We start from the raw sequence: 25,020 nt of genomic DNA, 5'->3' as shown, positions 1-25,020 counted from the left end.
CCGAGCTGCTTGGCTTCTTCTTCATGACAAACGGGTCAATAAAGCCCATCTGGCATCTGACTGGCTACCTTATATTCCAGATATTCCGAGGCTGAAATGCATATTGATTTTCATTCCATTTCTATAATTAATAGGCAAAATTATTGTATATAATCTGCAAAGAGAAAGGACATGTGATTTGTTGAAACTGAAATTCATGTCTGAGATGTAAAGAGGAGATGCGTTGGAATGAAGAGTATGGAGTAAGAGGAATTTCTTGATTTTCTGGAAGGAGGAGCTTGTGACAGCGCAGATCCGAACAATCGTCACCTCAAATACCCACCGTGTGACCCCTTTAACTCCCCCACCCATTCATCTACCCTTTCCCTCATACCGTCACAACATCTTTACCCACCAACAACTTTCATTTTACACCCATCCATCCATCCATCCATCCATCCATCCATCCATCCACCCATCCATCCATCCATCCATCCACCCATCCACCCATCCATTCAACCACCCACCCATCCATCCATCCATCCATCCATCCATCCACTATGAGCCCGTCAAATCGTCCACCCGTTAAGCCAGCCGCTCCTCCACCCACTCATGTACAACCGATCAACTCAGCTGCTCACCTGCTCATCCACCTACTCACCCACAAATCCACAGCATATCTACTTCAACCAATCAACCCACTGACTCATTCATCTCCCACCCACTCATCCATCCATCCATCTATCCATCTGTGCCTGCTGAAATCATAAAGTCATCCACCAGTTAAGCCAACCACTCCTCCACCCACTGATCTACGACCAATCCACTAAACTCTCCACCTGCTTATCCATCTACTCACCCACACATCCACAACATATCCACTAGAACCAGTCAGCTCATCCATCCATCCATCCATCCATCCATCCATCATTGACCAAGAACCAGTCCAGCCAACACCCCCCTCCCAGCGACACCCACTCACTCATCCACTCATTTAGTCGCAACTTTGTTCCAAAATGTTTATTCTTTGAACCTTTCTTGCACCAGTGTGGCTCCTTCTTCTTTCAGAGTTCATTACCATCTGTGGTTTGCAGAACTCCCAGCTCCCCCCCCCAACCCCCCCCCGCCCCAGCCGCACCTTTAAAGTTTTCGTTTCTTGTCTCGTGGCTCCCCCAAGCTCCCTTGCTCCCCGCCACTCTCCTCCCCCAACGCGGCGGTAATGATGATTTACGCGACTCTGTCTCGCCTCTCCTCAACCGCTTCCCCTTCATCCTCCTCCTCATAGGATTTTAATGTTTGAGACAAATTCCCTCTGACACGCACAGTTGCCTGGAACGATAAATATTTTATCATCTCCATCTTTCCTATGGAGCAGATACAAAGACAATGTGAAGTTTTTTTCCCCCTTCTTTCTCAGCTTCATTTGCATTTCTGAGTTTGTCAGCACCCGAACTCCCCCCGCCTCCCACCTCCCCCATCTCCTGTTCCTGTTACCTATAAGGGCTAACTGGACTGAATCTTGTCCATTACTGAGCACCCTGGGCTCCTTTGGAGGTAGCAGAGGAGTCAGCAGGTGCCCCTGTTCCAAGGTGAAGCCCACATGCAGATCTGTCAACTGAACACAGCCAGCAACATTATTAAATGATACCGTCGGTTCCCACAAAGGTGCTTCAGACAGATATTACGTAATCTCTCAGATTTAAATCATTATTTGAGATGTTTGCTTTATTTTGCAGGCACCAGCTGGTGTGTTTCGTGCATGGATGGTGTTTATGCACTACAGATGATGGTCTTCCTCCGTTCAGCTCTGCTTGCTCCCTTTCTCAAACCGTTGGTCCATCGCTATGACAACTGGCTCCCGTTGGCCGAGGGGCTGCTCCTGGAGTCCCGGTGCGGCAGCAGGGTGGGAGAAGTTTAGGGCGAGCTCTCCCGTCCGGATGTGACGGCCCAGGGTCGTTCTGACGGAGTTTCCTGCTCCACGCGACTGTTGAGATTCTCGTGGAAAAACTTCACAAGATCTTCAAGCGACGACGCTGATTTCTCTTGCCGTGAGCTCTGGAAAGCATCCGCTCCAGCAATTTAAAGAGCTCCATTTCTCAGCGGAAGATTGGAAGAAATGGTGAAAACAAAACATAATTAATTATGTAGCTGTTCTCTTGGATCCCACATGTTTGTTGTTTAAATCAAAAGCAAAATAAAATGATAATGTATCTCTGGTTCTGTGTCAGGATTTAGAGAGAAATTTCCTTTTCATTAGTGTTAGTATTGGAATCTGGTATTCAGTTTAATCACCAATATGGATTATTCTCTCCCATTCACTTACTTTTTATTAAATTCTCACAGTATATGTGAGGGTTATTGTTTTCACAGTACGGAGGAAACACTGGTTTCTGCTGAAAGGGCCATTCGCCGTGTTTGAACTGTTTGTCATTATTTTTTAAACGCTTCTGCATCAAGGAAATACGTTTAAATTATTTTCTTTGGAAAGATGAAAGAAGCAAAAACCTTTCTGAGGGGAGCTTGGCGGAAATGCCCGGTGCGTGAGAGAGACGCACACTTCGGACACCTCCAGGAGCGCAGAGTGAGCGCGTCGCAGTGCCGTGTACAGCGTCTCACGGTAAAGTAACACGGTAAGATCAACGGTACGCTGGATTTCCGGCACGGCTGGCGTCGAGCACAGGCCACACGGGCAGCTCGCCGCCTCGCAGAGAGGGGCCAAGGACGTCCTCCGCTGCTTCGCCTCTGGCTCCTCCTGCCTTTGCCCAAGTGGATGTTATTTAAGGAGCTCCGCACACATAGAAACACACACACACACACACACTCCTCTCAGGTGCACTTACCAATACACACACACCGATCCTAAAGGCCCCGACGTCCCCAGTCCCCACCCTACTGGATTAATTAAACCCCCTATGATCCCAGTAACCCGGACAGCCGCGGTTAGGGGGCAACTTCTTCGGGGAGGCGGGTATATGCGGTTAACGCTCCCGCCCTGGGGGGTCATGAGTGAATGTGAGAGAATGGTTTGCGGGCGGTTGTTTTTCCACCCGGGTAATGCCGTGATTTAAAAAAGAGGAAATTTCTGTTGTCTGCTGACAGAAACACCGATAGTAATTCGTGTTATGCTGAGGTGGAGGGGGGGCAGCGGCAGACTTGCGATGGGGAGGGCAGAGCACGGACACCGGAGGGGATACGCATTTCTCGGAGGGTGGATGGGGGGGTGTTCGATGTAGATTAATAACTGCCCTTCTCCCATTGTTGCTGGTGAGCAAACACATTTATTATAATTTCGCCAGGGAAATTTTTTTAGATAGATGGATTACTTTGTCATGAGTGTGAGGAAAGGGAGGATAAAGGAAGAGGGAGGGGTAGATGGCAGGTCAGGAACAGGGACATCGGGACACATCGTGGGGGGGATGTCGAACTTAGACTCTTTACATATTTTTCATACCGGCAGGACACTGCCGAGGGAGTCTATGCAGGTCACGCTGGGTCGGGCCGCGCTTGCTCGCCCGCACGCCTTTGTCTCGCGTTTGTCCCCGATCGTCACGGCGTCTGCCGTCGCGGCCCTCGTTCGGTCCTGCCGCTCACCGGTTCGCTTTCGGCGTGACTGACAATCGCTGCATGTTATTTGATTGCCTGGATCCGCTTCCGTCGTGGCGTGTCGCCGAGACGGCTGCCTGGTAGCGGGCGCGAGGGAGGGTGTCGGGGTCCCAGGAGGAGGCGCCTCTCTCGGTGTAGCGTGAGGCTTTCTTCGCGACTTTGTCGTGATGCAGCAGCTCTGCGGTGTTTAAAGTCTCTCTTTTCGCCCCTCTCCCCGAGCTGCATTCGTTCTTTCATACTCTACCCTCTTTCCTCCAACTCCCCCCCCCCCAAATCTCTGCTTTTTTCTGCTTCCTCTCGCTCCCTCGCTCTCTCCATCGCTCTACCCACATCTGTTCCTAGAACTTCAAAAATGTTTTATCCCCTTTAAACGCAGCCCACTGCTTCTGCGTGCGCCTTTAAAGCTCCCACTTCAAAAAGGATGTAATTTCCTTCATTCACTCTGCCTTCATTGCTCTAATAAATAACTCATTTATTATATATGTAAAATATGTGTCTCTCTGAAATGGTACCAGCTGAACTCTGCTTTGGAAGTAAAACGGCTGGATGGGGGCAGGCAGGTGGCAGGAGGCCGGTTCGGGGATTGCGGAGGAGGTGCCTGTTGCCTGAGATAACTTATATTCAAGGAAAATCAGTAGAAAGTGTGTGTGGGGGCTCCAAGTTTCTTATCCCTTCTAGAGGTCTAGCAATGAAGGGTGTGTGTGTGTGTGTGTGTGTGTGTGTGTGTGTGAGAGAGCGAGAAAACACACCTCTATTGCTAAGAATAAATAATAAAATCACCCCCCCCCCCACACCTTCTGGGTCCCGGTCTTTACTCGGCTTCTCCTCCATTGTCAGCTCTCCTCCCCAGACCGGTCCACGGCTGTGCCTGTGTGTCAGTGTGTGTCACCGGTTAGTGCTGGTTTGGCACGAAAGGGTCTGTATCTATATTGTCTTTGAGTGTTTAGCCCATGACCGTTGGTGTGTATTGGACATGTGACTCCGTGGCCCTGCCCAGGCCTTCTGGGTAATATTTCACGTCTCACTGTTGGCGTCTGCTGGGTCTTTGACTGCGGCTTCAAAGCTGAGCCCGAGTGTGTTTTTCCGCAGCCAAACACACTCATGATCCCACCTCGCACTGCTCCCAACTGGCTCATCCTGCTGCTGCACTACCTCTCACGTGGCAAAGTAATTCACAGAACTCGGTTATTTAAATGAACGTATTTGAGATCAGCGCTTCCTTCTGGGATGCAATAGCCCATCCAGACCAGAGTATAGATCTGAGGTTTCGAGTCTCGCTCTGTGGCCCTCCAGCGCTGGGCGCGATGACAAATGCCGCTTGGAAGAAACCTCTCAGATGTCCCACTCTGCGCTCCCAGAAAAGACTGTGAGTCATCGCCAGTGTCGGATGTGGAGCGGAGATCCGAGATCTCGGGTCCGCATATGTGTGTGCGCGTTCGCTCGCGCAGCCGTGTGTGTCCTTGACTATGCACGACGTCCCTGGCGGTCATCTCGCTATCACACTGCGCAAATGCCGCTCTGCAGCTCTGATCTGTGTGATGATGTGGGGCTGACCAGCGCGGCCGCCCTTTCCCGGAACTCCTGCGGCCCCCTGGATCCCGCGTTCAAAGCCGGTCCGTTCCGATAACAGCGGCACACAAAGACCTCCGGGACTTGCGGTTAAAACAGTGACTTTGCACTCCACTCGGGGACGTGACAAACCCGAGAACCCAAAATGCTTGGAAATATGTATGTCTAGAATGTCTCGTAGCAGAAGGGACTCACAGATTTGACATGTTGGCCAGGTAAGCACGGCAACCCGCAGGTGTCAGATTTCTGATAAGGCAGCTGAAGGTGACAGTCCATCGGGGAAACTGATTGGTCTCATTGCCGCGTAATTTATTGATGATAGCCGTCAAGGCGGCATAATGAGAGTATGGATCGCTGATGGATGGGGCCGGGAGGAGCGCGTTGGCATTTTTGCTGTTCTAGTCAAAGTACCCTGAGCCACTTGTACAAATTTATGGCATCTGCTTAGAGGAGGAGACCATATGTGGCAGGACCAGTGACTCCGTTCATTTAGAAATACAGGCGATATCGCTGAGGTTCTCGAATGGGCCTGAGAAATCTGAACTTGATTTCCGATTCTCGATTCATTTAAAAAAAGAGATCCAGAATGCTATTTAAAATACGTGGTCCTGAAGTCTTGGTGTAATCGAGTTCTGTTCTGCCTGCGTCTTGTTGTCAGCTGAGATGGAGATTCTTACCGTGAATCACTCCGGTAAAACTCACCCAGCAGTATAAATTAGTCAATAATTCTTACCTAGCTTAGTATACAAACCTAACACTGTAAGTCACTTTGGACAAAGGTGTCAGCTAAATAAATAAATGTTAATGCCTTTAAATGCAGGTGGCTTGTGCTGTAATAAGATGCTTATTGCATTTTGCTTATTAGCAGCAAGGGGTGTTTTTGATCCGCTTTGCATGAATGGGTCATACACAGTTTTCACAAAATAAATGCTTCCCTGCAAATTATTGGCATCGATGAAAGATTTCCACGGCAGCATATGCTGTACACCCAATATTTTTGAAAGGGCCCCGTTTCAGTACTAGACCACGTATTAAGGAACAGGTATTATGTGTATCTGTTGTGTGTTGATAAGCAGTTATAATCTGTCCGGTCTCTATGAAAATTTACCGATAGTCTAATTTTTCAAAATGAGTGAAAGTAGTATTTCCAACCTCTTTAACAAATCCCTCAAAGATGCTTTTGGAAGTGAGGAAAAAGCAAAGTTAGAGAGAAGATCTCCATTCGTGCAGATTAAGACAACCACCTACTGTGACAGAATGAATTTCATTTAGCTCGGTTCTTACTGCAGGGAACACAAGTTAAGCTGAGGAAGTTGGATCATAATTTGTAAGCATTTTTTTTTAAAGTTCAGATTTTGCAGTTTTAGACTTTTTTTGCCATAACAAAGGCGGCGTGTCAGAGTAACAGTCCATTGCACGCTTCTGAGGCCCTCATACATGTGTTAATACGGAACACTGCTGTGTTTTCCACCCAATGAACACAGGTCTTGCTAATGGTGTCAGAAGTGGGATTCATATATATATATATATATATATATATATATATATGTGTGGCTTCCTGTCACTGTCATTATTTCAGCCTGAAAAGTTAGTTCCTGTGCCGCTGGCAGAATGGCCATGGATCCCAAACTGTCCAAAACGGCTGTTAAACTTCTGCTGACTTTGTCCGAGTGTCATGGTTTTTTGCGGGTTATTTGTTATCAGGACGCAAGCGCAGAGTGTGTTTGGTGACGTGGAGCTGGAGAGCATCAGGGAGCTGAAGCCATATGGGAAAATGGAGAGAGGGAAACACACAGGACAGGGGTTTCGGCAATCCGACGCTGGGATTGACGCACAGGAGGTAGGAGAGGTCGTCGTGGGAGTGGGTCCGAGGTCCCAGGGGCAGAGTTCTTGATCCGAGGGGGCAGTCGAGGTCACAGTTTGGGGACATGATCCAAAGAACCGTGGTCATATTCCGGAGCGAAGAAGGTCATCGTCGAAAGGTCTGTGGTCTGAAATGCGAGAGTCGAGATCCAAAAAAGCTGTGGTCGGGATTCGAAGAGCGGGAGGCCGTAGTTCAAAAGGCAAAGATCACAGAACAAGGGACTAGCAAGATGGCGAGGAAAGGCGTGTCCTCTCAAAGCAGGCTCCGCAACTATTTTGGTGGAAAGTTGTTCTTTTAAAGAGTGTTTGATGGGGTACAGGTGAGTACATTGTAACTGAGACTTGTCTAGTGTGGCACCTCCTGTGGTCACCTGGGGTATTGTTCCCCAGAGGTCGTGACACTGGGTTCATTTGGCATTGTTTCTGTGCGCACTGGGCAGCAGGGGGCATAGTGGTTTGGACTGTAGCCTTCCAGTCAAAGGACCTGGGTTCAAATCTTATATTCCTCTATAGTACCCTTGATCAGGATGCTCTGTGTCTGTTTGTAACTGCTGATGTGTAACCGCGGGCCAGTGTGTAACATGGTAGTTAGAAAATTTGCCGTCCAACTGCCTCCAGATTCTAATCCCGTTTCCAATGTGGTGCCCTTGATCAAGGTACTTCACCTGAACTAATACAGTAAAAATTACCCAGCTGTGTAAATGGTTAAATCTCAGTAAGTAGTTCAGAGTACAAACCCCACACTGTGAGCTGAATGAATGAATGAATGAATGAATGAATGAATACAAGAGCATGAAAGGTGTGAGGTGTTGGCTTGCTGTTGGAAAGCTGCTCCTTGGGGACGAAATGTTAAGATCGGGTGGCTGGATGATCATACAGGAAGCATGATGGTTCCTGGGGGGGTGGGGTAACCTCAAGTTCTTCACCTCCATCTTCTGGTAACCGACCGAGGTAGATGCTGAAAAACACATGATTCACTGATTCACTCTTTACATCAGTTACATGATCAGCTTTGGAACATTTAGGAAGAGAACAGGTAAATCAATCTTACCTTTTTGGGTGAAACCAGGGCAGGTTCTACATTAGTGGTAGCATGACCCCCTGGTAAATGGTACTGCGGTCTGCCCTGCGAGTCACCAGCTCCTGGCTGGAGACTCAAACCCTCTCCCTGACATCCTCTCTGATGCTCAGTATGTACTAGAAGCCGATGCTCACACTGGGTTTAGGGCAGATGTGTCTCTGATCCCAACCCAGTGCCCAAGGCCTCATAAAATCTGACTTCCCATTTATTTGCTTCCTGTTCAGAAACCAAAAGAGCCGCTCTGCTGTGTCGGTTCTCCAAACCCCGCTGCGCTCCAGTGTACCGAACCGCTCCTGCTTTCCCTGCCCTCACTAAAAGCTATACATGCCTTATCCAGCTTTCTATTACATTATTCATCAGTTTAGCAGATGCTTTTACCCGAAAGCCGATGACATAGCTTCTAATTTTACCTTTTCCCGCTGTACGTCTTACTGAAACCGTGTAGGTTAAGTACCTCTCTCGGGGTTCAAGTGTTGCTGCTCGCCTGGGATTTGAACCGAAAACCTATCGGTTAGAATTCCCGAATGCGGCCCCCTCCCCCCGCGACCGTCTCTCTCTGGCAGCACGCGGTTTAATGGTCAGTGATCCAGACTTGTGACCGAAACTAAAGCCTGAGCGGAGGTCAGCGTTTGGGAAGGGCCCTGCCGCTGCACAACCGAGGTCGGGACCGAATCTGGATGCGTCCGGCTGTGCTGGTGGCGAACACGCGAAACCGTGCTTTTTGTAGCTCGGCTGATAAAAGCGTAGGCTGAATAAATACAATAATAAATTAAAATATGCACGCGCAGCAGCCATTAGAGGACACCCGATCCCCGTAATGCGCTGGGGGACGCGCCCTGAGAGAAGGAACAGGAAATGGGCTAACGGCAATTATGCTAATGGTGTCCGTGCTCCCGCGCTGAGATGCTGCATCTCACGGACGTAAAGGCATCGCTCAGCGTGTCTGTAAGCGATACACACGGCTCCGTCTGAATTACATGTGTTGACATCTGAAGCTTTTATAGAAATGGAGGAGAAGAAGGAAAGGCTGCGATCGTCCACGGGTCTCTCGCTGCAGAGAACAATAACCTTTCCGTTGAAGCACCGCGCAAAGTGGACAAAAGTGCTCATTTGTTCTTGTGTGTTTCTCTCGGTGTGTGTTTGCTTATCTCTAAGTGAGTGTGTGGGATTGTGAGCGAGAGATAAGCGTAGCGCCGCGTCTACGCACTCGAGCGACTCTATTTCTCTGCACAACAGGAATGTGTTCTATACACACCAACACACCAGGCACATATGTGAGTCGACTGGGGCAGTGTGGGGTGGTGTGTGTGTGTGTGTGTGTGTGTCAGCAGAGTCACATATACATCATAGACCTTTTATTTATATATTATTCCTCCCCCACAAAAATTAATCCCTGTATGTATGTACGTTGATATGTTTGCATATGTAGGTTGTTGGGTTTTTTTGTCCACTCTACAATATGAGCCATTGGGAACCAAAGCAAAATCCCTTGTATGTGTGTGCATGCTTGGCCAAATAAATCGGATTCTGATTCTGATATATACAGTCTGCATATATATAATCAGAATCTGATTTATATATATATATAAATAAATATATATTTATTTTATATATAGAGAGAGTATTATAGATCTATCTATATGTATGTTTATATGTATACTATGTATATATCATATAAAGTATATATACAGTGTATATACACACACACATTTTTAAAACCGCTTGTCCCATACGGGGTCACAGGGAACCGGAGCCTACCCGCTAACACAGGGCATAAGGCCGGAGGGGGAAGGGGACACACCCAGGATGGGACGCCAGTCTGCCGCAAGGCACCCCAAGTGGGACTCGAACCCCAGACCCACCGGAAAGCAGGACTGCGGTCCAACCCACTGCGCCACCGCACCCCCCATATAGTGTATATGTATATATATATATATATATATATATACTGTATATGAGCTGTTCAAATTGTATAAATAGAAATATGGATTAAATTTATATTTAAATATGACCTGCTCAGACCAATGGCTACAACAAGGAGGCGGGAATTAGCGAAGCTCCGCCCACTGCTCCTAACCTACCTCTCCTTTCACACTCCAGTCACGTTCTCTGAAATCCTTCCGCTCTCTCTCTTAAGTGCTTAATCAGATCTTTTCATGTCATACAAGCACCCCTTTACAGTTCTTAGTCAGGGAGCGTTTGAGACTTCGATCCTCGGCCGATAAGATATTGCTTACCGCCTCGACAGCCTCCTTTTTTCTCAGCGTCACTTACAAATGCGTATCGGTACATTTTCGGGTTTATTTAATTCCCCCAAGGATGTCTGAGGCCCCGCTTCTCCACTGGGCCTCAGATCAGGATTAAAATGCTCCTTTCAAGTCCCTGAGACCCTTGAAATGTGCTCTTTTGCTGCGGAAAGGTCACGCCGAGACGGGCGTTTGTAGCGCTCCGCCAAGGTCTTGCGTTGGGTCGTTTTTTATTTGACGCACGCAGCCTGTAATCTCGGCCAGGTAGCCGGAGGGAAACGTGTCAATCGGCGCGATCCCTATCGGCGTACGTCGTGCACTTTAATTCGGCCTCATGGACCTCGATTAAAGAAGCCGCGGGCACATCGGTGTACTTCGCGTAATAACGCCGACGCTCGGGCCTAATATTTATTAATCGGGCTGCAGTGTCATATTTGTAATGGAAATGGGTTCGCGATCATAAGGTTGCGGGTTCAGTTTTCATTCCGGGAACCCGCCGTTGTACCATTTAAAATGCGTCAAACCTCCGCCGCCATAGTTAAACAACTCCCAGCGTAAATGGATTTAAATGGTTTTTCGGTAATGGTATCTGCTCAGCAAATAAATGTCATGCGTTAATGGGCTGTCCCAGCTGTGGCGGCGTACTCACACCCCCCCCCTCCTTCTCTGCAGAGGCGTTCGAGGTGGTTTTGCGGCACGGACGCAATTCCACCCTGGCGATGCTGCGGGCGGAGTTTCCCGACCTCGGGGGCGGAGTCGGCGCTGCGGTTGGACAACTCTTCCTGGACATCTCGCTCTACATCCTGGGCTCGGACGCCAGCGTGGACGACATGGTGACGGCCTTCTTCGGCCGGCTCTTCCCGCCGGCGTACCGGCGGCTCCTGGGGGGCGGAGGGGCCGTGTCGGAGGAGTGCCTGCGCGAGGCCTGGGCGGGGGCCGGGGCCTTCGGCTCCCACCCCAAGCTGATGATGACGCGGCTGTCGCGCTCCCTGCCGGCCGCCCGCACCTTCCTGCAGGCGCTCAACCTGGGCATCGAGGTGGTGAACACCACGCAGCACCTGCGGCCGAGCCGGGACTGCAGCCGCGCCCTGCTCCGCCTCTGGCTGTGCCCGCGGTGCCTGGGCCTGCCCCCCGCCCCGCCCTGCCCCGCCCTCTGCCCCTCCCTCATGCAGGGCTGCCTGGGAGGGGCCGGCCTGGTGCAGCCTCACTGGCGCGGCTACGTGGACGGCCTGGCGGCGCTGGCGGGGGCCATGCGGGGCGAGCGGGACGCAGAGGAGGCGGTGCTGCGCGTGTACGCGATCGTCCGCCTGGCGCTGCGCCACGCCGTGTCCGCCCACAGCCGTCTGCTCGCCACGGTGAGTGTGTGTGTGTGTGTGAGTGTGTGTGTGTGTGTGTGTGTGTGTGTGTGTGTGTGTGTGTGTGGTATGCAAGCAGGTGTTAATGCGACATAACCTGTTAGTATGCCATGGGTTAGTGCTGTTGTATACGGATACACTGAAAGGTGCCCTAACATTGATGGGGGGGTGGGGGGGTGGTCGGGGACGTTGGCTTGTAAAGGTGATGTGCTTCAATCTGTCCTCCAGCGCTGATGTAGTACATGTGCCTTGAGCAGAGAATTTACCCCGAATTGCTCCAGTAAGGGCTGTATAAATATAATTACAGCTGGTAGCTGCTTTGGGTAAATGTGTCACGGTGTCGTCTAGAGGTAAGCGTATCCAAAAGGAGTGTGTTCCTCCAACGCTCCGGCAAATCTGTGTATAACTGCACTGAGTGCTATTGCTAATATTTTGTGGTTCCCCCAACACCTGAAAAATGATTACAATAGGCAACCATAATCACATTATTATTATTATTATTATTATTATTATTACTGGTCCCTCATCTCTGATAGCTCTTTAAAGGCTTCCTTATGTGTCTGGACACCCTGTCACCGCAGCGCTCCGCTCCACGTACGCTCTTGTTGGCCACATATATAGAATATCTCCAGAATGTTCAGTCCTTCAGCTGCGTCCTCTCGTTCTCTTTCCTCCAGCTTTTCCAAACGTTACGGCCTTTCGCGACAATCCGATCTTCTCACGCATTCGCTGTCTGACAACCTCGGTCTCATCATTTGCGCTTCCAGTGAGAGTTCTGGCCAGATGTGATCCAACACCCATCTGTTTGTCCTGCCGGTGGTCCGTCACGTCCTTCTTCCGTGTCCGTTCGTCCTGTATCCCACGTGGCAGCAGTAAGTTCTCCTTCGGGGATTATGAACACGGAGGCTAATTGATCAGGTGTCACTGTAGAAAGGGTTCTTCTTAACACGCTGCCGTCCCTTGGGTCTTGTACCCCCTCCCCCCACCCCCGCAGCGGTAGCACCGCTGACTATTTTAAGCCATTATGGAACTACCTGTCCCCATCGGCTCCGAGTCTGGGCTCTCCTGCCAAAGCAGCCCCATGGGAGCCTGAGAAGCGTGACAGTTATGTTTACTTTGGCCAGGTCCCCATGCGAGTCGCGGCGTCTGTCACATCGATGCGCCGTACACTCCGGGCCCCGCTTGGCGCTCGGTTCGGCTGCGAGACGCATCGACGCGCAGACGAGCAGACAGGACGCATCGGAGTGACATCCCGACAGGGCAAAGAAGCAGGCGGCAGAGGAGTAATGAATACGAGGGCGAGGGGGTGTTTGGGACTCAACCCCACAGCCTACTCCTCTATTCCAAGTCCCGATGGCAAACACACATAGAGCCAGCACGCGGGTCCGTGTGCGAGCAAAGTGCGGCGCGCGTCCCTGCGTGGGCGCGGCGATGACTTGCTCACCTGGGGTCCGGGCGCTGCTGCCGGAACCTTCCTATCCGGCGCGGCGGCCCCGGCATTCGTCCCTGTCACATCCCTCCGTCACGCGGCGTCGCAGGTGACTTCGCGAGCGGCCGTGGCGAATCCGCGGCGACGAGATTATCTGTCTGACTACCGACGGCGAAGGTTTCTTTCGCTCGTGCGTTTGTGCCGAACGTGCGCGTCGCCGTGGGCGCGTGTACGTGCGTGATGAAGATGCTGGAGACCCCCGCCCCACTCAGCCGTCTCCGTTACCGTCTCACATCGGTATTCCGGAGCGGCCGCGCCGCTATATTCACTTAGGGTCCAGAGCCACAATTAGCTGCTAACATTTGGAGGCAGAATTAAGGCCCAAATCCAACCCCTGGGGAAATTAGAGCTCAGGCAAGTCTTTAAACCGCCGGCGCGGCGTTAAGGGGAATTAGCGTTTTTATTGCACCTGAAAGGAACGTCCTGCCTCCATTATCCCACCGACGCCGCCTTTTATTGTTATTGTGCCGTCCTGCCGAAAAACAATTTGTCCTGCCGGCGCTACGAAAGGCAAGACCTCATTGATACGTTTGCGTTTACAGCGGGTGACACGTAAACAAGAGCTATGATTGCTGTAGGCTCCCCTGTGCTGGCGTGTGGCACTGGTGTAAGGTACCGGCGGAGGGTGGCATGGTGGCACAGCGAGTAGCGCTGCTGTCTCACAGCACCTGGGTGGTGCGAGAGGACGTGCGTTTGATCCCCCACTCAGTGTGTGTGGAGTTTGCATGTTCTCCCTGAGTCTGTGTGGGTTTCCTCCGGGTGCTCTGGTTTCCTCCCACACTCCAAAGACATGCTGGTCAGGTTCACCCATAGTGTGTGAGTGACAGAGAGAGTGTGTGTGTTTCACTGATGTATGGATGAGTGACCCAGTCTAAGTAGTGTATCTAGCAGTGTAAGTTACTACGGTGAATAAGGTGTGTGGGATGATAACACCACATAGAATTCATTGGAAGTCGCTTTGGAGAAAAGTGTCTGATAAATAAATTAAGGTAAAATGTGAGTGTACACCTGCTGGGTAATATTGTTTGTTTGCGACGCAGTCAAGTAACAACTCTGATGGGGAGAGGAGGCCATGTATCTCCCAGCTCGTCTGGAGCACATCCCAGAGATGATGGACACCTGTGTGTGTGTGTGTATGTGCTAACAAGGTAAAATGATGTGTTGTTAGTATACGTGACTGTTCAACGCTACCGTTTGCCGTCACTGCTCTCGCTCTGCAGGTCGGCAGCATGTGCTCTCACCCCGGGCAGCGCGTCTCTCGCTCGGCGCCCACCCACGCCGCCCGTCACCCCTCCGTCCCAGAGTCCCGCAGACCGCAGCTCCTGCCCTTCGACCCCGAGGAGACCCTGGCCGGCCGACGCAGGTCAGAGGAAAGAGCGGAGACGTTGCTACGCCTTACGGCGCGTGACGTTTGTTCATCTTACATGAGCGACTGACCTAAGTATTCCAAGCACATGACTGGCTGCAGGCAGGACCGCGGTATGAGTATGGGAATCCGGCCCAGGACTTTGCGTGTTCTCCCCGCGTCTGCATGGGTTCCCTCCAGGTGCTCTGGTTTCCACCCACAGCTCAAAAACATGTTCCAGAGGAGCTGGCAAGTTGTAAAAACACAGTTGGTGAACACAGGTGACGGCTCCACGTGGCCGCCGGTTCCACGCAGCACGTTGTGGCGATGCTCCTTTCTCATCGTTTTTATTTATTTCCACATCGCAGGCACTTTAATGGCGAGAACTTTCTGTCTTTTCATCTCGCGCGGCTCACATTAACCACCAAATGTAGCAGTGAAGCGGCGTGACAGATAATGGCCGCATGGAGCCGTCTGTGTGTGTCACCGCGGTGTCTGCTGGAAGCTGATGGCAACGAAGAGCGGCTCATTACCCGCGAGTGTATCTGTGTGTACCGCGTGCGAGTGTGTGTCTCTGCGTAACTTTGTGTATGTGTGTTTTCGAGGGTGGCGCGTTGATCGCGAGTGTGTGTGAGAGCGAATGTGTAGAGCACCTCATTAGCAGTAAGAGTGTCCCCCGCTGGCTGACACTGAGCTGTGCGATAGCTGCCCCGTCTCCCTGGGCCTGGTACTTGTAAAAAAAACACAAAAAAACGGATGAAAAAGCAGAGAAACGCACTGATTGACACATTGCAGCATGCATGCACACACACACACACACACACACACACAGTGAGGATCATACTGCAACATTCTGAGGAAGCAGCAGGGGGCGTAGTGGTTAGAGCTCCTGCTTTACACTCCAGCTCCTGAAGTTAAAATCCTTCTCCCAGCTGTAGTGCCCTTGAGCAAAGTGCCGACCCTCAAACGACACAGCAAAAATGACCCTGCTGTAGGTAATACACGGTAAATCATGGTAAGGCATATTGGAGAAAAGCTCAGCTACATGAACAAATAATTCAGGAACACTGAGAAGATCAGTGAGGAACATCCTGAGGAGCGTGATTTTACACATCCGGCGACTGACAATCACAAACAATGAAGTGACAGTGATTTTTTACCGTGGACCCTGTGGGCACGACCGCGGTACAACACATTGCCATGTTGTCCCCCCCCCTCCCCCCCGTTTGCCGTTTAGTTGAGTCCATTACTTCGTCTTTTCCGTGCACCTCCTGGAAGTAAAACTGCGTGAAGGAACAACAGGATTAGTCTGTGTAGCATCGCCAAAAAAAGCAGAATTACACCAATAATAATGTGTTCTTTTTCTGCTTTTAGACAGGGTATTTTTAAACCTCTTTTTCTCATCCTGTCCCTCCCACCCTCCACCCTCCACCCTCCGCCCTCCGTCTGCGTCTCTCTCGCTGCCTTTCTTCCACCCACCCCACTCCCTGCCCATCCTTCTGCTTCCTTCCCTTTTCATCTCCTCTGGTCTCCTTCTCCGCTCCCCGCAGGGAGTTTATCTCCAGCCTCCAGGGCTTCAGCAGCTTCTACAGCAGCCTGGGGGAGACCCTGTGCAGTAAGGAGGCTGCAGCGCTCAACGACTCCCTCTGCTGGAATGGACAGGAAATGACCGACAGGTGAGCTGCTCACAGCCTCTCCGTAACACAACAGGTGGACAATCTCTCTCATCCTAACCCTAACCCATCCTAACCCATCCTAACCCTAACCCATCCTAACCCTTACCCTAACCCTAACCCATCCTAACCGTAAACCTAACCCATCCTAACCCTAACTCATCCTAACCCATCCTAACCCAAACCCATCCTAACTCTAACCCATCCTAACCCATCCTAACCCTTACCCTAACCCTAACCGTAAACCTAACCCATCCTAACCCTTACCTTAACCCATCCTAACCCTTACCCTAACCCATCCTAACCCTTACCCTAACCCATCCTAACTGTAAACCTAACCCATCCTAACCCTAACTCATCCTAACCCATCCTAACCCAAACCCATCCTAACTCTAACCCATCCTAACCCATCCTAACCCATTTACAGTTACTCATTTATCTGATGCTTTTCTCCCAAAATGGGTGGCACAGTGGCACGGCGAGTAGTGCTGCTGTCTCACAGCGTGTGGGTGGTTCAAAAGGACATGGGTTCGATCCCTGCTCAGTCTGTGTGGAGTTTGTGTGTTCTCCTCATGTTTGCGTGTGTTTCCTCCCACAGTCCAAAGGCGTCTTTCAATCAAACTGGTAACAAAATTGCCTGTAGTGTGAGTGAAAGAGTGTTTGTAGTTATACTGCGATGCAGCTCATCCAGAGTGCACACCCTAAGGTTCTGGGATAGATTCTGGACCTCCGTGACGTGGCTATCGAAAAAGGACATATGGATGCGTGTCCCTGTCCAGCCGTGCTCTCCTGCCCCGTTTCTCTTCAACTCTCTCACTGACATTGAGCGCATGAGGTTGTAGTTTCTGATCCTTGTACCTTGAGCACTTCCTCAGCCCCCCATTCCCTGCACACCAAGTTCCAGCTCAGGTGAGTACACTACTCCTCACGACAACCGGTTTTCGTCTGCTGCAAGCGCCGGTGCCCTTGACACGGTAATCTCCATGTTCCGCACGCAAATTAGCGGTGGGGATGAGCGGACGGGTAATAAACAAATGCTGCAGTACGTGACACAGTTCTGACTGACAGCTCCGTGGGACGGGGGACTGGGACAAGTATATATGACAAAACGTCATCTGCTGGACATAATTTTAGGGACAAATCTGATTTCCGTTAACAGTTCAGCATGATGGCTATTCACACTGTAAGTTTCCTTGGACAAGTGTGTGGGCTTAAAAATATATAGCAACAATAATAATAATAATAATAATAATAATAATTTGTGCGATTTTCCTGTGGATATTAGTGTAAATTTCAAGGAGATAGCAAGGGACGAAACCACGGCTTGATCGCGAGGGGTGGGGTGGTGGGGGGGGGCGGTGGAAGGGCCATTTCATTTACGTCTCTGTCACTTTCATTTAATCCATGTTTCGTAGCCACCGGCTTGATTGATGGCACCTCTCTCTGCTATTAATGTGATAATTAACATGAGAAGGTGAGCTGACATGAAAGTAATAAGAAGAATAAATAAGTGGGAAATGGATCTGGCTAAATGGGGTGGGGTGGGGTGGGGGGCTGCTGAACTCACAGTAAGAACCTCTGCAGTGAGAACTTTACTTCAGGCTTTAGTCACAGCAGGAATGAGTACTGTACTCATAGGGTAAAGGGTACCGCGCCTCTCAGTCGATGCACCGCTGTACCCAGTGAGGATCCTTCAGGACAGTGAGCAGTGCAGCACTCAGAGCTGCTGGCTTAGCTGGAAACCTTTAGCTACTCACTGGGACTAAGCCGTTGGTACGGCCTCGCAATTTTTACTGCATCACTGCAGGGTACATACCTTCATCAAGGGTACAGTGATGATGAGCAGTGAGTAGCGTTATGGGGAGTAGTGTTATGTAATAATGAGCATAGCTAGAGTAACAACGTCTGGTGTTACGGTGATGCTGAGTCACGTTTCAGTGATGATCGGTAGTGTTCCGCTGATGAACAGTACTGTTGCAGTGATTCTGAGTTGTGTTTCAGTGATGATCGGCAGTGTTACTGTGATGATCTGTAGCGTTGCAGTGATGCTGAGTCATGTTTCAGTGATGATCGGTAGTGTTTCAGTGATGAAAAGTCGTGTTTCAGTGATGATCGGCAGTGTTACTGTGATGATCGGTAGTGTTTTGATGATGAACAGTCGTGTTTCAATGATGATCGGTAGTGTTTCAGTGATGATCGGCAGTGTTACTGTGATGATCAGTAGTGTTGCAGTGATTCTGAGCTGTGTTTCAGTGATGATCGGCAGTGTTTCAGTGATGATCGGTAGTGTTTTGGTGATGATTTGTAGTGTCGCAGTGACACTGAGTCATGTTTCAGTGATGAGCGATAGTGTTACAGTGATGATGAGTAGTGCTTCAGTGATGATGAGCAGTGAACAGCATTACAATGAGAAGTATGTTAGAGAAGGTAGTGTTACAACAGCGATAAGTAGTGTTACAGGAAGTAGTGTTGCACTGATTGTCAGTGGCGTTATGACGATGATCTATGGTGTTACGGTGATGATGAGTAGTGTTACGGTGATGATGAGCAGTGAGTACAGTTACAATGATCCATACTACAGTGAGTATTGCATGCTGCTAGAGCAGGGCTGCAGCCATCAGTGTGTCAGATGTTGTCACACAACAAACCACCCGACGCATCACAGCTAATTATCTTTTAATAGAGAATAATTAGCAGAAACAGGAGCCCTGGGGGGCGACGGGATGCTGTGCTTCACTCATGTGAATTAGCAAACTTGTGTCACAGTGACCGGAAAAGAAAGGGAAGTCTCTCTCTCTCTTTGTCTCTCTCTCAAACACACACACACACACACATACACACACAGATTGTGTGTCTCCTTGTTTATCATCCATCACACCCCCTTCCCCCGCTGTGTGATGCTCATGCTCACCCCCTTCTCTCCCGGGCGATATCTTCCTTTCACATTTCACTTTCTCTTGTCTTTGTGTGTCTTTCCGCTGCCACACTGTCTGTTTAACGGGTGCGCGTGTGTGTGTTTGCGAGCGCCTTGATGCGTCCATCTCCTCATTCGCTACAGAGAACATGTAAGGCATCCTTTCCGTCTGCTCCCTGGTCTTTCTTTACCTGCCTGGCGTCTGGATGCTGCTGATGTCCTAGAGACGACTCCCTCTCTGGGTTTCTAGGGGCTCCTTCCTCGCAATCCGGCAGATAAATAACTGAAAACACACTTGTTTTCTTGAACGATTTAGCACTTGATTGTGGACAGTGTGTCACCACTAGATGACAGTGTAACTGCAGGGGAACAAGTCCCTCTGTGAACAGTAACAACACGGTAAATTAAACATTGTGGTCTCGTCATGTGCGTGTTATGAAATAGAGGAGGAGCAGTGATTGAGCGGAAGCCACGCTTCGCACACACCTCTGCGCATGTGACCTGAGTGACCAGGCTGATCCAGTGTCTCTGTTGCCCCCGATGTGGGTGTCCCGCAGGTTCCCTGGACAGGGATCTAGACGCGTCCAGCAGACCAGCCTTGAGTCCAGGCAGAAGACCCCAGAGCCGGTCATCAGCCAGATCATCGATAAGCTCAAACACATCAACCAGGTGACGGTCAGGCGGGTCAACGGTTGTTCTTACAGAAAACACACACACACGCAGCACTGCCACAATGTCCCCCGCTGCTCATCTGACAAGTGTGTGACGGTCCCCTTGCCCCCCATGCCCCTCCTGCCCAGGGATGTCATGGACACATGGAGCACACAGGCAAACAGATACAGATCCGCACACACTCTTGTTCATAACGGTGGCACGTGTGTGTGTGCGGCGCGGCTAACTGAGTGTGTTGTTTTTTCTGGGAGAGCTGTATGGCAGTGCTTTCGAATGTGACCTGCGCACGTATCGGTGTGTGTGCCTTTTTGTGCGTAAGGACACATTTTCCGACATGTGCAAGCAGTGAGTAACAGAGCCCCTCTCAGAGCTCACACACTCACTGTTTTCCCAGCAGTTACACAACCCCCCCCGACACACAGAGAAAACTTGTGTGTGTGAAGGGCCTGCTGTGAGCTAAGGCTGCTCCGAGGTACTTTGTCACACCAGTGTGCGCGCGTGTGTGTCTGACTGGCCCCTTACAGTTCACTTATTTTTGCTTTTTTAGTAGTTCTGTGCAGTGATTTGTTGCGCCTGTGAGGTCAGTCCGTCGCTCCCTTGCTGCCCCAATCCCCCCCCCCACAAGCCCCCAGCCCCCGTTTTCTCCACGTCTGCACCGAGCTGCCTGTGACAGAATCTAGCGCCACCCCAAGCGGCCCCCGCTGCCCTGCTCCCCTCTGCAGCCTCCCGTCATAATTAAAACCAGGAGCAGGGAAAGTACTGCAGGTGGGGCAAGAATTCAGGGTGGAAAGTAAAACACCCTCCTCCTCCCCATATACACACACCTCCCTTTATCCTGCATTCCAGCAGATACAGGTACCCAGGCTGTCTGCTGCCCACCATAATGTGGACATGTATACCCAGTCCATACTAGTACAATCCCATGACCCTGACTGCAACTGGGCAATATACGCAATGTCAAAGACTGATATACACTGGTACACATTATGATACACTGCTGTAAACAGGTATACACTGCTGAGTACTGGTATACCATGCAACTGATATACTCTGGTTCACATTGCTATACCCTGCTGTGAACTCTTGTACATTAGTATAAACTACATACATTTCGTTACACTTGTATACAACACCATACACTGATATACACTGGTATACGTTGCTCTAGACAGGTATATACTGCAGTAAATTGTTATACAGTGGTATGTACTCTACGTACTCTGTATAAAGTGGTGTACAGAAACATAGACTGATTTCACACTATTTCACTCTGCTATACATTGCTATAGGCACTGCTTTAAGCTGCTATACAGTGTTATATTGTAGCATACCGTACACTGGTGTACACTGGTATACCCTGGTATAAAATGCCATAGACTTGCCTGTACCAGTTTAGATTGGAGAGCTTTCAGGATATTCATTTCCTGAGGAGTAAATGTTTGTATGTCTACACACAGATACCACATACGAATGGTAGATTACTGGTTCCCCTTGGGGCTCCTTGTGGATGAGATGCTGAATCACAGGGTGGTAGATGGTGAGTCCAGGTCATCGCTACGTGAAGGTCACCTCATGGCGACCAGTGGGCCGTCACTCTGGTCTTGGAATGAGCACAGAGGGATGTGAGGAAGAAAGCAGGAGGTTGTACAGAGACCTGCTCTGGATGTTGACCTTGCCTGGGCATACATCTCATCTGGATGTAGACCACCCATGGAGATAAGTGAATGCTCTTCATGAAGGGAGGTCCTTAGTGGGGCTCTGTGGTCTCAGTTCACCTTTCCTCCGTCTGACACCACAGAGTCCAGGCCACCCTCGAGGGAGAGCACTGTGGGATACGGTAGCATCGGGGGCTGCTCCGGGGGTCAGAGGTCACACTTCCTGTTTCCGGTTTCTCCTGGGTCACTGGTCACGGGTTCCTGCAAGGCTCTTGCGACTCTTATTTACTGCTTTTGCTTTCTTCTCATTTCCTGTCCTTTCCTCTCCCACCTTATCCCAGCTGACCTCATCGCTCTAAGGTGGCTTTCTGTACCGTGGGAAATCAGAACGGACTCTTCCGTACCGCATCTCCCGTTAGGGTGTTCAGATCGTCGCCGTGAGGGTTTTCAGTCCTGGCCTGTAATACTGTGCTGCTTTTCATGGATTGCAAAAGTCAAAATACCGACGAGTATTAACTCATTCATTCATTATCCATGACCGCTTTTCCCGTACGGGGTGGCAGTGGTCCGGAGCCTATCCCGCCATTCCGTGCAAGGCCGGACACTCCCTGGACGGGACACCTTTCCATCACGGGGCACATTCATCAGTATGGAAAAGCACAACATAACACTGCAGGATATGTGGGTCAGTTGGATGAAGCATATAATTATTATCAATAAACCAATCAGATGGAAAAAGAGCCCAATGTTCTCCAGCAGTACAAGGCATTTATGGGACGGCAGCTGTCGCGCCACGGGAGCGGTCACGTGACCCGCTCTGGGAGCCTGGGTGACAGAAGGTCAGCCGCAGCGACCGCAGACAAACAGAACCGCGTGGCTGCAGATCCGATTCGGGGCCCAGCTGTTGTGCTTTAACCCTAAACTCAGCCGGACAGCACGCAACACGCAACACGCGTGCTTCACATCCCGATCTGACCGAGGAAACGCCGCTTAATTGTTTTTAGCAAATGGGTTCCTTCCGCTCGTGGGTTATGCTTGTTCTTATATCTGTGTGAAATCATCTGCGCCTCGCGCTCCTGAAACCGGCACTTAGAGAAACGCGCGATTGTATCTGTTCTGCAGGAAAAGACGGGTTTTGCCCGCAAAGGGAAGAGAAAAAAAAATGCAAATTGGAAACAGGACTGTGGGGAAGGCCTGTTATTTCTGACTGGGAGGGGAAGTCACACGGTGCCCCGCTTGTGTGTGTGTGTGTGCGCATGTGCGTGTGTGTGTGTGCGCGTGTGTACAGGAGCATTCCCCCTCGGACAGGGATTAGAGGTAGGAAATGATTCCCTGTCAGTGCCTGGATGCTCGTCTACTGCGGAGTGGGAGCGTGGGAGTGGGGGCGGGGGGGTAGGAACACCATCCCCCAGCAGGGATTGGGCCGGGGCGGGTGGGCTTGAGGGCATTTCCGTGGGCCAGCGCTTGGGTTGGGTCACTGCAGAGAATTCCGTGACTCATTGCAAGATTATGCAGTGTGTGTTACTCTCCCCCCACTCAAGTATGTGTGTCGGTCACATGGTAGGTGTGTGTCCGAGTGTGTAACTGTGGGCCGCATGGTAGTTAGGATCCTCCCCATCCGGCGGGTTCCAGGTTCAAATTCCCTTCGCGCTCTGACACCCTTGATCATGGCACTTACCCTGAATTGATACAGTAAAAACTGAAAATCATGATAAATCGGTGTACGTAGTTTATAGTATAAAGCAAACATTTTAAGTAGCTTTGGAGAAAAGTGTAAAATAAAAGAGTGCAAATAAATTAAATTAATTAAATACCCGCCCACGCAAGTGGAGCATGCGCACAGTGCTGGTTCTGCTCGTATGTTGGGGGGTCTTGGGGACCGGTCCTAACGGGGCAATCCGGGGGTGGCTATGGGGTTCGAGAGTGAAAACATCTTGTCTCCCACGGTTCCTCTCTCGCACTCCATGCCGCTCAGACTCCCTCCGTCGCTCCGCTGCACGGGGAATTAAATACAAATTTCATTAGTGAGTTTGTGTTTATTTTTCAGAGGACGCGTTGCCTCCCAGAACTGGGTCAGGGAACGACGCCATGTTATTTCTTGTATTCGCTTGTTTCCGTCTGATTTGCGAGTCCCCCGGGACGCTGCTCATAAACTTCTTTGTGAACCTGAAAATAGCACCAAAGCGAGGAGGCTCTGCCGTCTCTCCCCCCACGCCTCTCCTCCGTCTGCTCTGCGTCGCGCCAGCCACCACGCCCCCCACAGGTACCGCGGTACGCATCCTCCTGTACGACAAGGCCGCTGAGACTCCGCTAAACAGGGCGAGAACAGATGCGCCTCATTTGTTCTCTCTCTCCGCTGTCTGTCTGCTCTCTGTTTTCAGACTTCCCTTCAAAAGGCCCTCAGCCGCACCAGCCCCTGTCTCGGAGGTTGCTCTCAGAGTGTGTTTTGCTCCGTTTACGGCCCGGACCTCCTCCCTGGCAGCCGACAGCAGGGTGGCATCCCGACATCGTTCTGAAAAGGCTGAGGTTCCTAACGCGTGTTCGCCGACTTTATCCTTGTTTAAACACGGTGGTTACGCCAATTAAAGCCACGTCTCTCGCGGTCGGGGACGGGGTTGGGGGGGTGCGCTCCTCCGCTCTTCGGCAGGAGAGGCGTTCGCTCTCCTCGAGGCGCTGTTCCAATTATTGCATGACCGCTGTGCTTTTGTGCCTCTCCTCTCTCTTAGTATTTGATGCTGTTTTGTTATATTTGAGCACCCGGTGCTGCGTTCCGTAGTGCTGGTGTATCACGGCTCCTGGGCTGTGGGATTGGACGTGGGCTTGAATCCAGGCGGACCCTCAATGTTCTTCCAGCGTTTGCATGGGTTTCCTCCGGTCCCCTCCCACAGTCCAACGATCTGTGTTTCAGGGCAACTGGTGACTATAAAAATGAGCGTGAGTGTGAGATTGCCCTGTGATGGACTGGTGTTCTGTCCAGGGTGTACCCTGCCGCTCGCCCTGTGTCTCTGGGATAGGTTCCGGACCACCGTGACTTTGCGCTGGACGAGCGGTTACTGATAACATGGGGGGATGGATGGATAAATATTGACCCGATGTGTTAAAAACGTCATAATTTAATTTCGGCTTGTTGCTTAGGAGACAACATCTTAGCAGGCTGTGCGAGTTCTTCATTAGGGGCGGTAAAGTTTACAGGAGCGTTTACCCTCTGAGTAATGCCGTTCCGTAATTGTGTGCTTTTTCCACTCCTTTATCCAATTAGATTCCGGACAGCGAGTTAATCTCGCTTTCAAATTAATTTATCTGCCAGACGTTTTGCTCATCGGGACCGCTGCTACCGAGACCGCTGGAACAGCCCGAAAGGGAAAAGAACAACCAAAGAGACACGTAGCAGCACACGCACGTGGGAGGGACGTCGAGAAAATGGGGGGATGAAGGACGGATGGAGAAAGGGGAGGAGATGCAATCGTATCCAGTGACAGCAGGCAAACAATGGCAGTTCTGCAGGCTTATATAGTACCAGTGTAAAGTGTGAGTACACTTGCTGGAGACTCACTTTTATTAGAGACATCTGGAAGG

General features: G+C 50.6%; 1 protein-coding gene across 1 annotated transcript in view; it reads left to right on the top strand.

Annotated features, from left to right (window-relative positions):
• The window catches only part of gpc3 (glypican 3), a 64,724-nt gene that overhangs the window by 28,100 nt on the left and 11,604 nt on the right, over window positions 1-25,020 (top strand). The window contains exons 5-8 of the mRNA XM_029257177.1: window positions 11,014-11,696; window positions 14,406-14,548; window positions 16,081-16,206; window positions 19,675-19,786. Of these exons, the coding sequence (XP_029113010.1) occupies window positions 11,014-11,696; window positions 14,406-14,548; window positions 16,081-16,206; window positions 19,675-19,786 (1,064 nt within the window). The remainder of the gene's footprint in view (window positions 1-11,013; window positions 11,697-14,405; window positions 14,549-16,080; window positions 16,207-19,674; window positions 19,787-25,020) is intronic.

The sequence above is a fragment of the Scleropages formosus genome, chromosome 13, assembly GCF_900964775.1.
Source record: "Scleropages formosus chromosome 13, fSclFor1.1, whole genome shotgun sequence".
Taxonomy (NCBI): domain Eukaryota; kingdom Metazoa; phylum Chordata; class Actinopteri; order Osteoglossiformes; family Osteoglossidae; genus Scleropages; species Scleropages formosus.
Note: the sequence above shows the minus strand (reverse complement) of the source record. Positions and strands in the feature narration are given on the sequence as shown.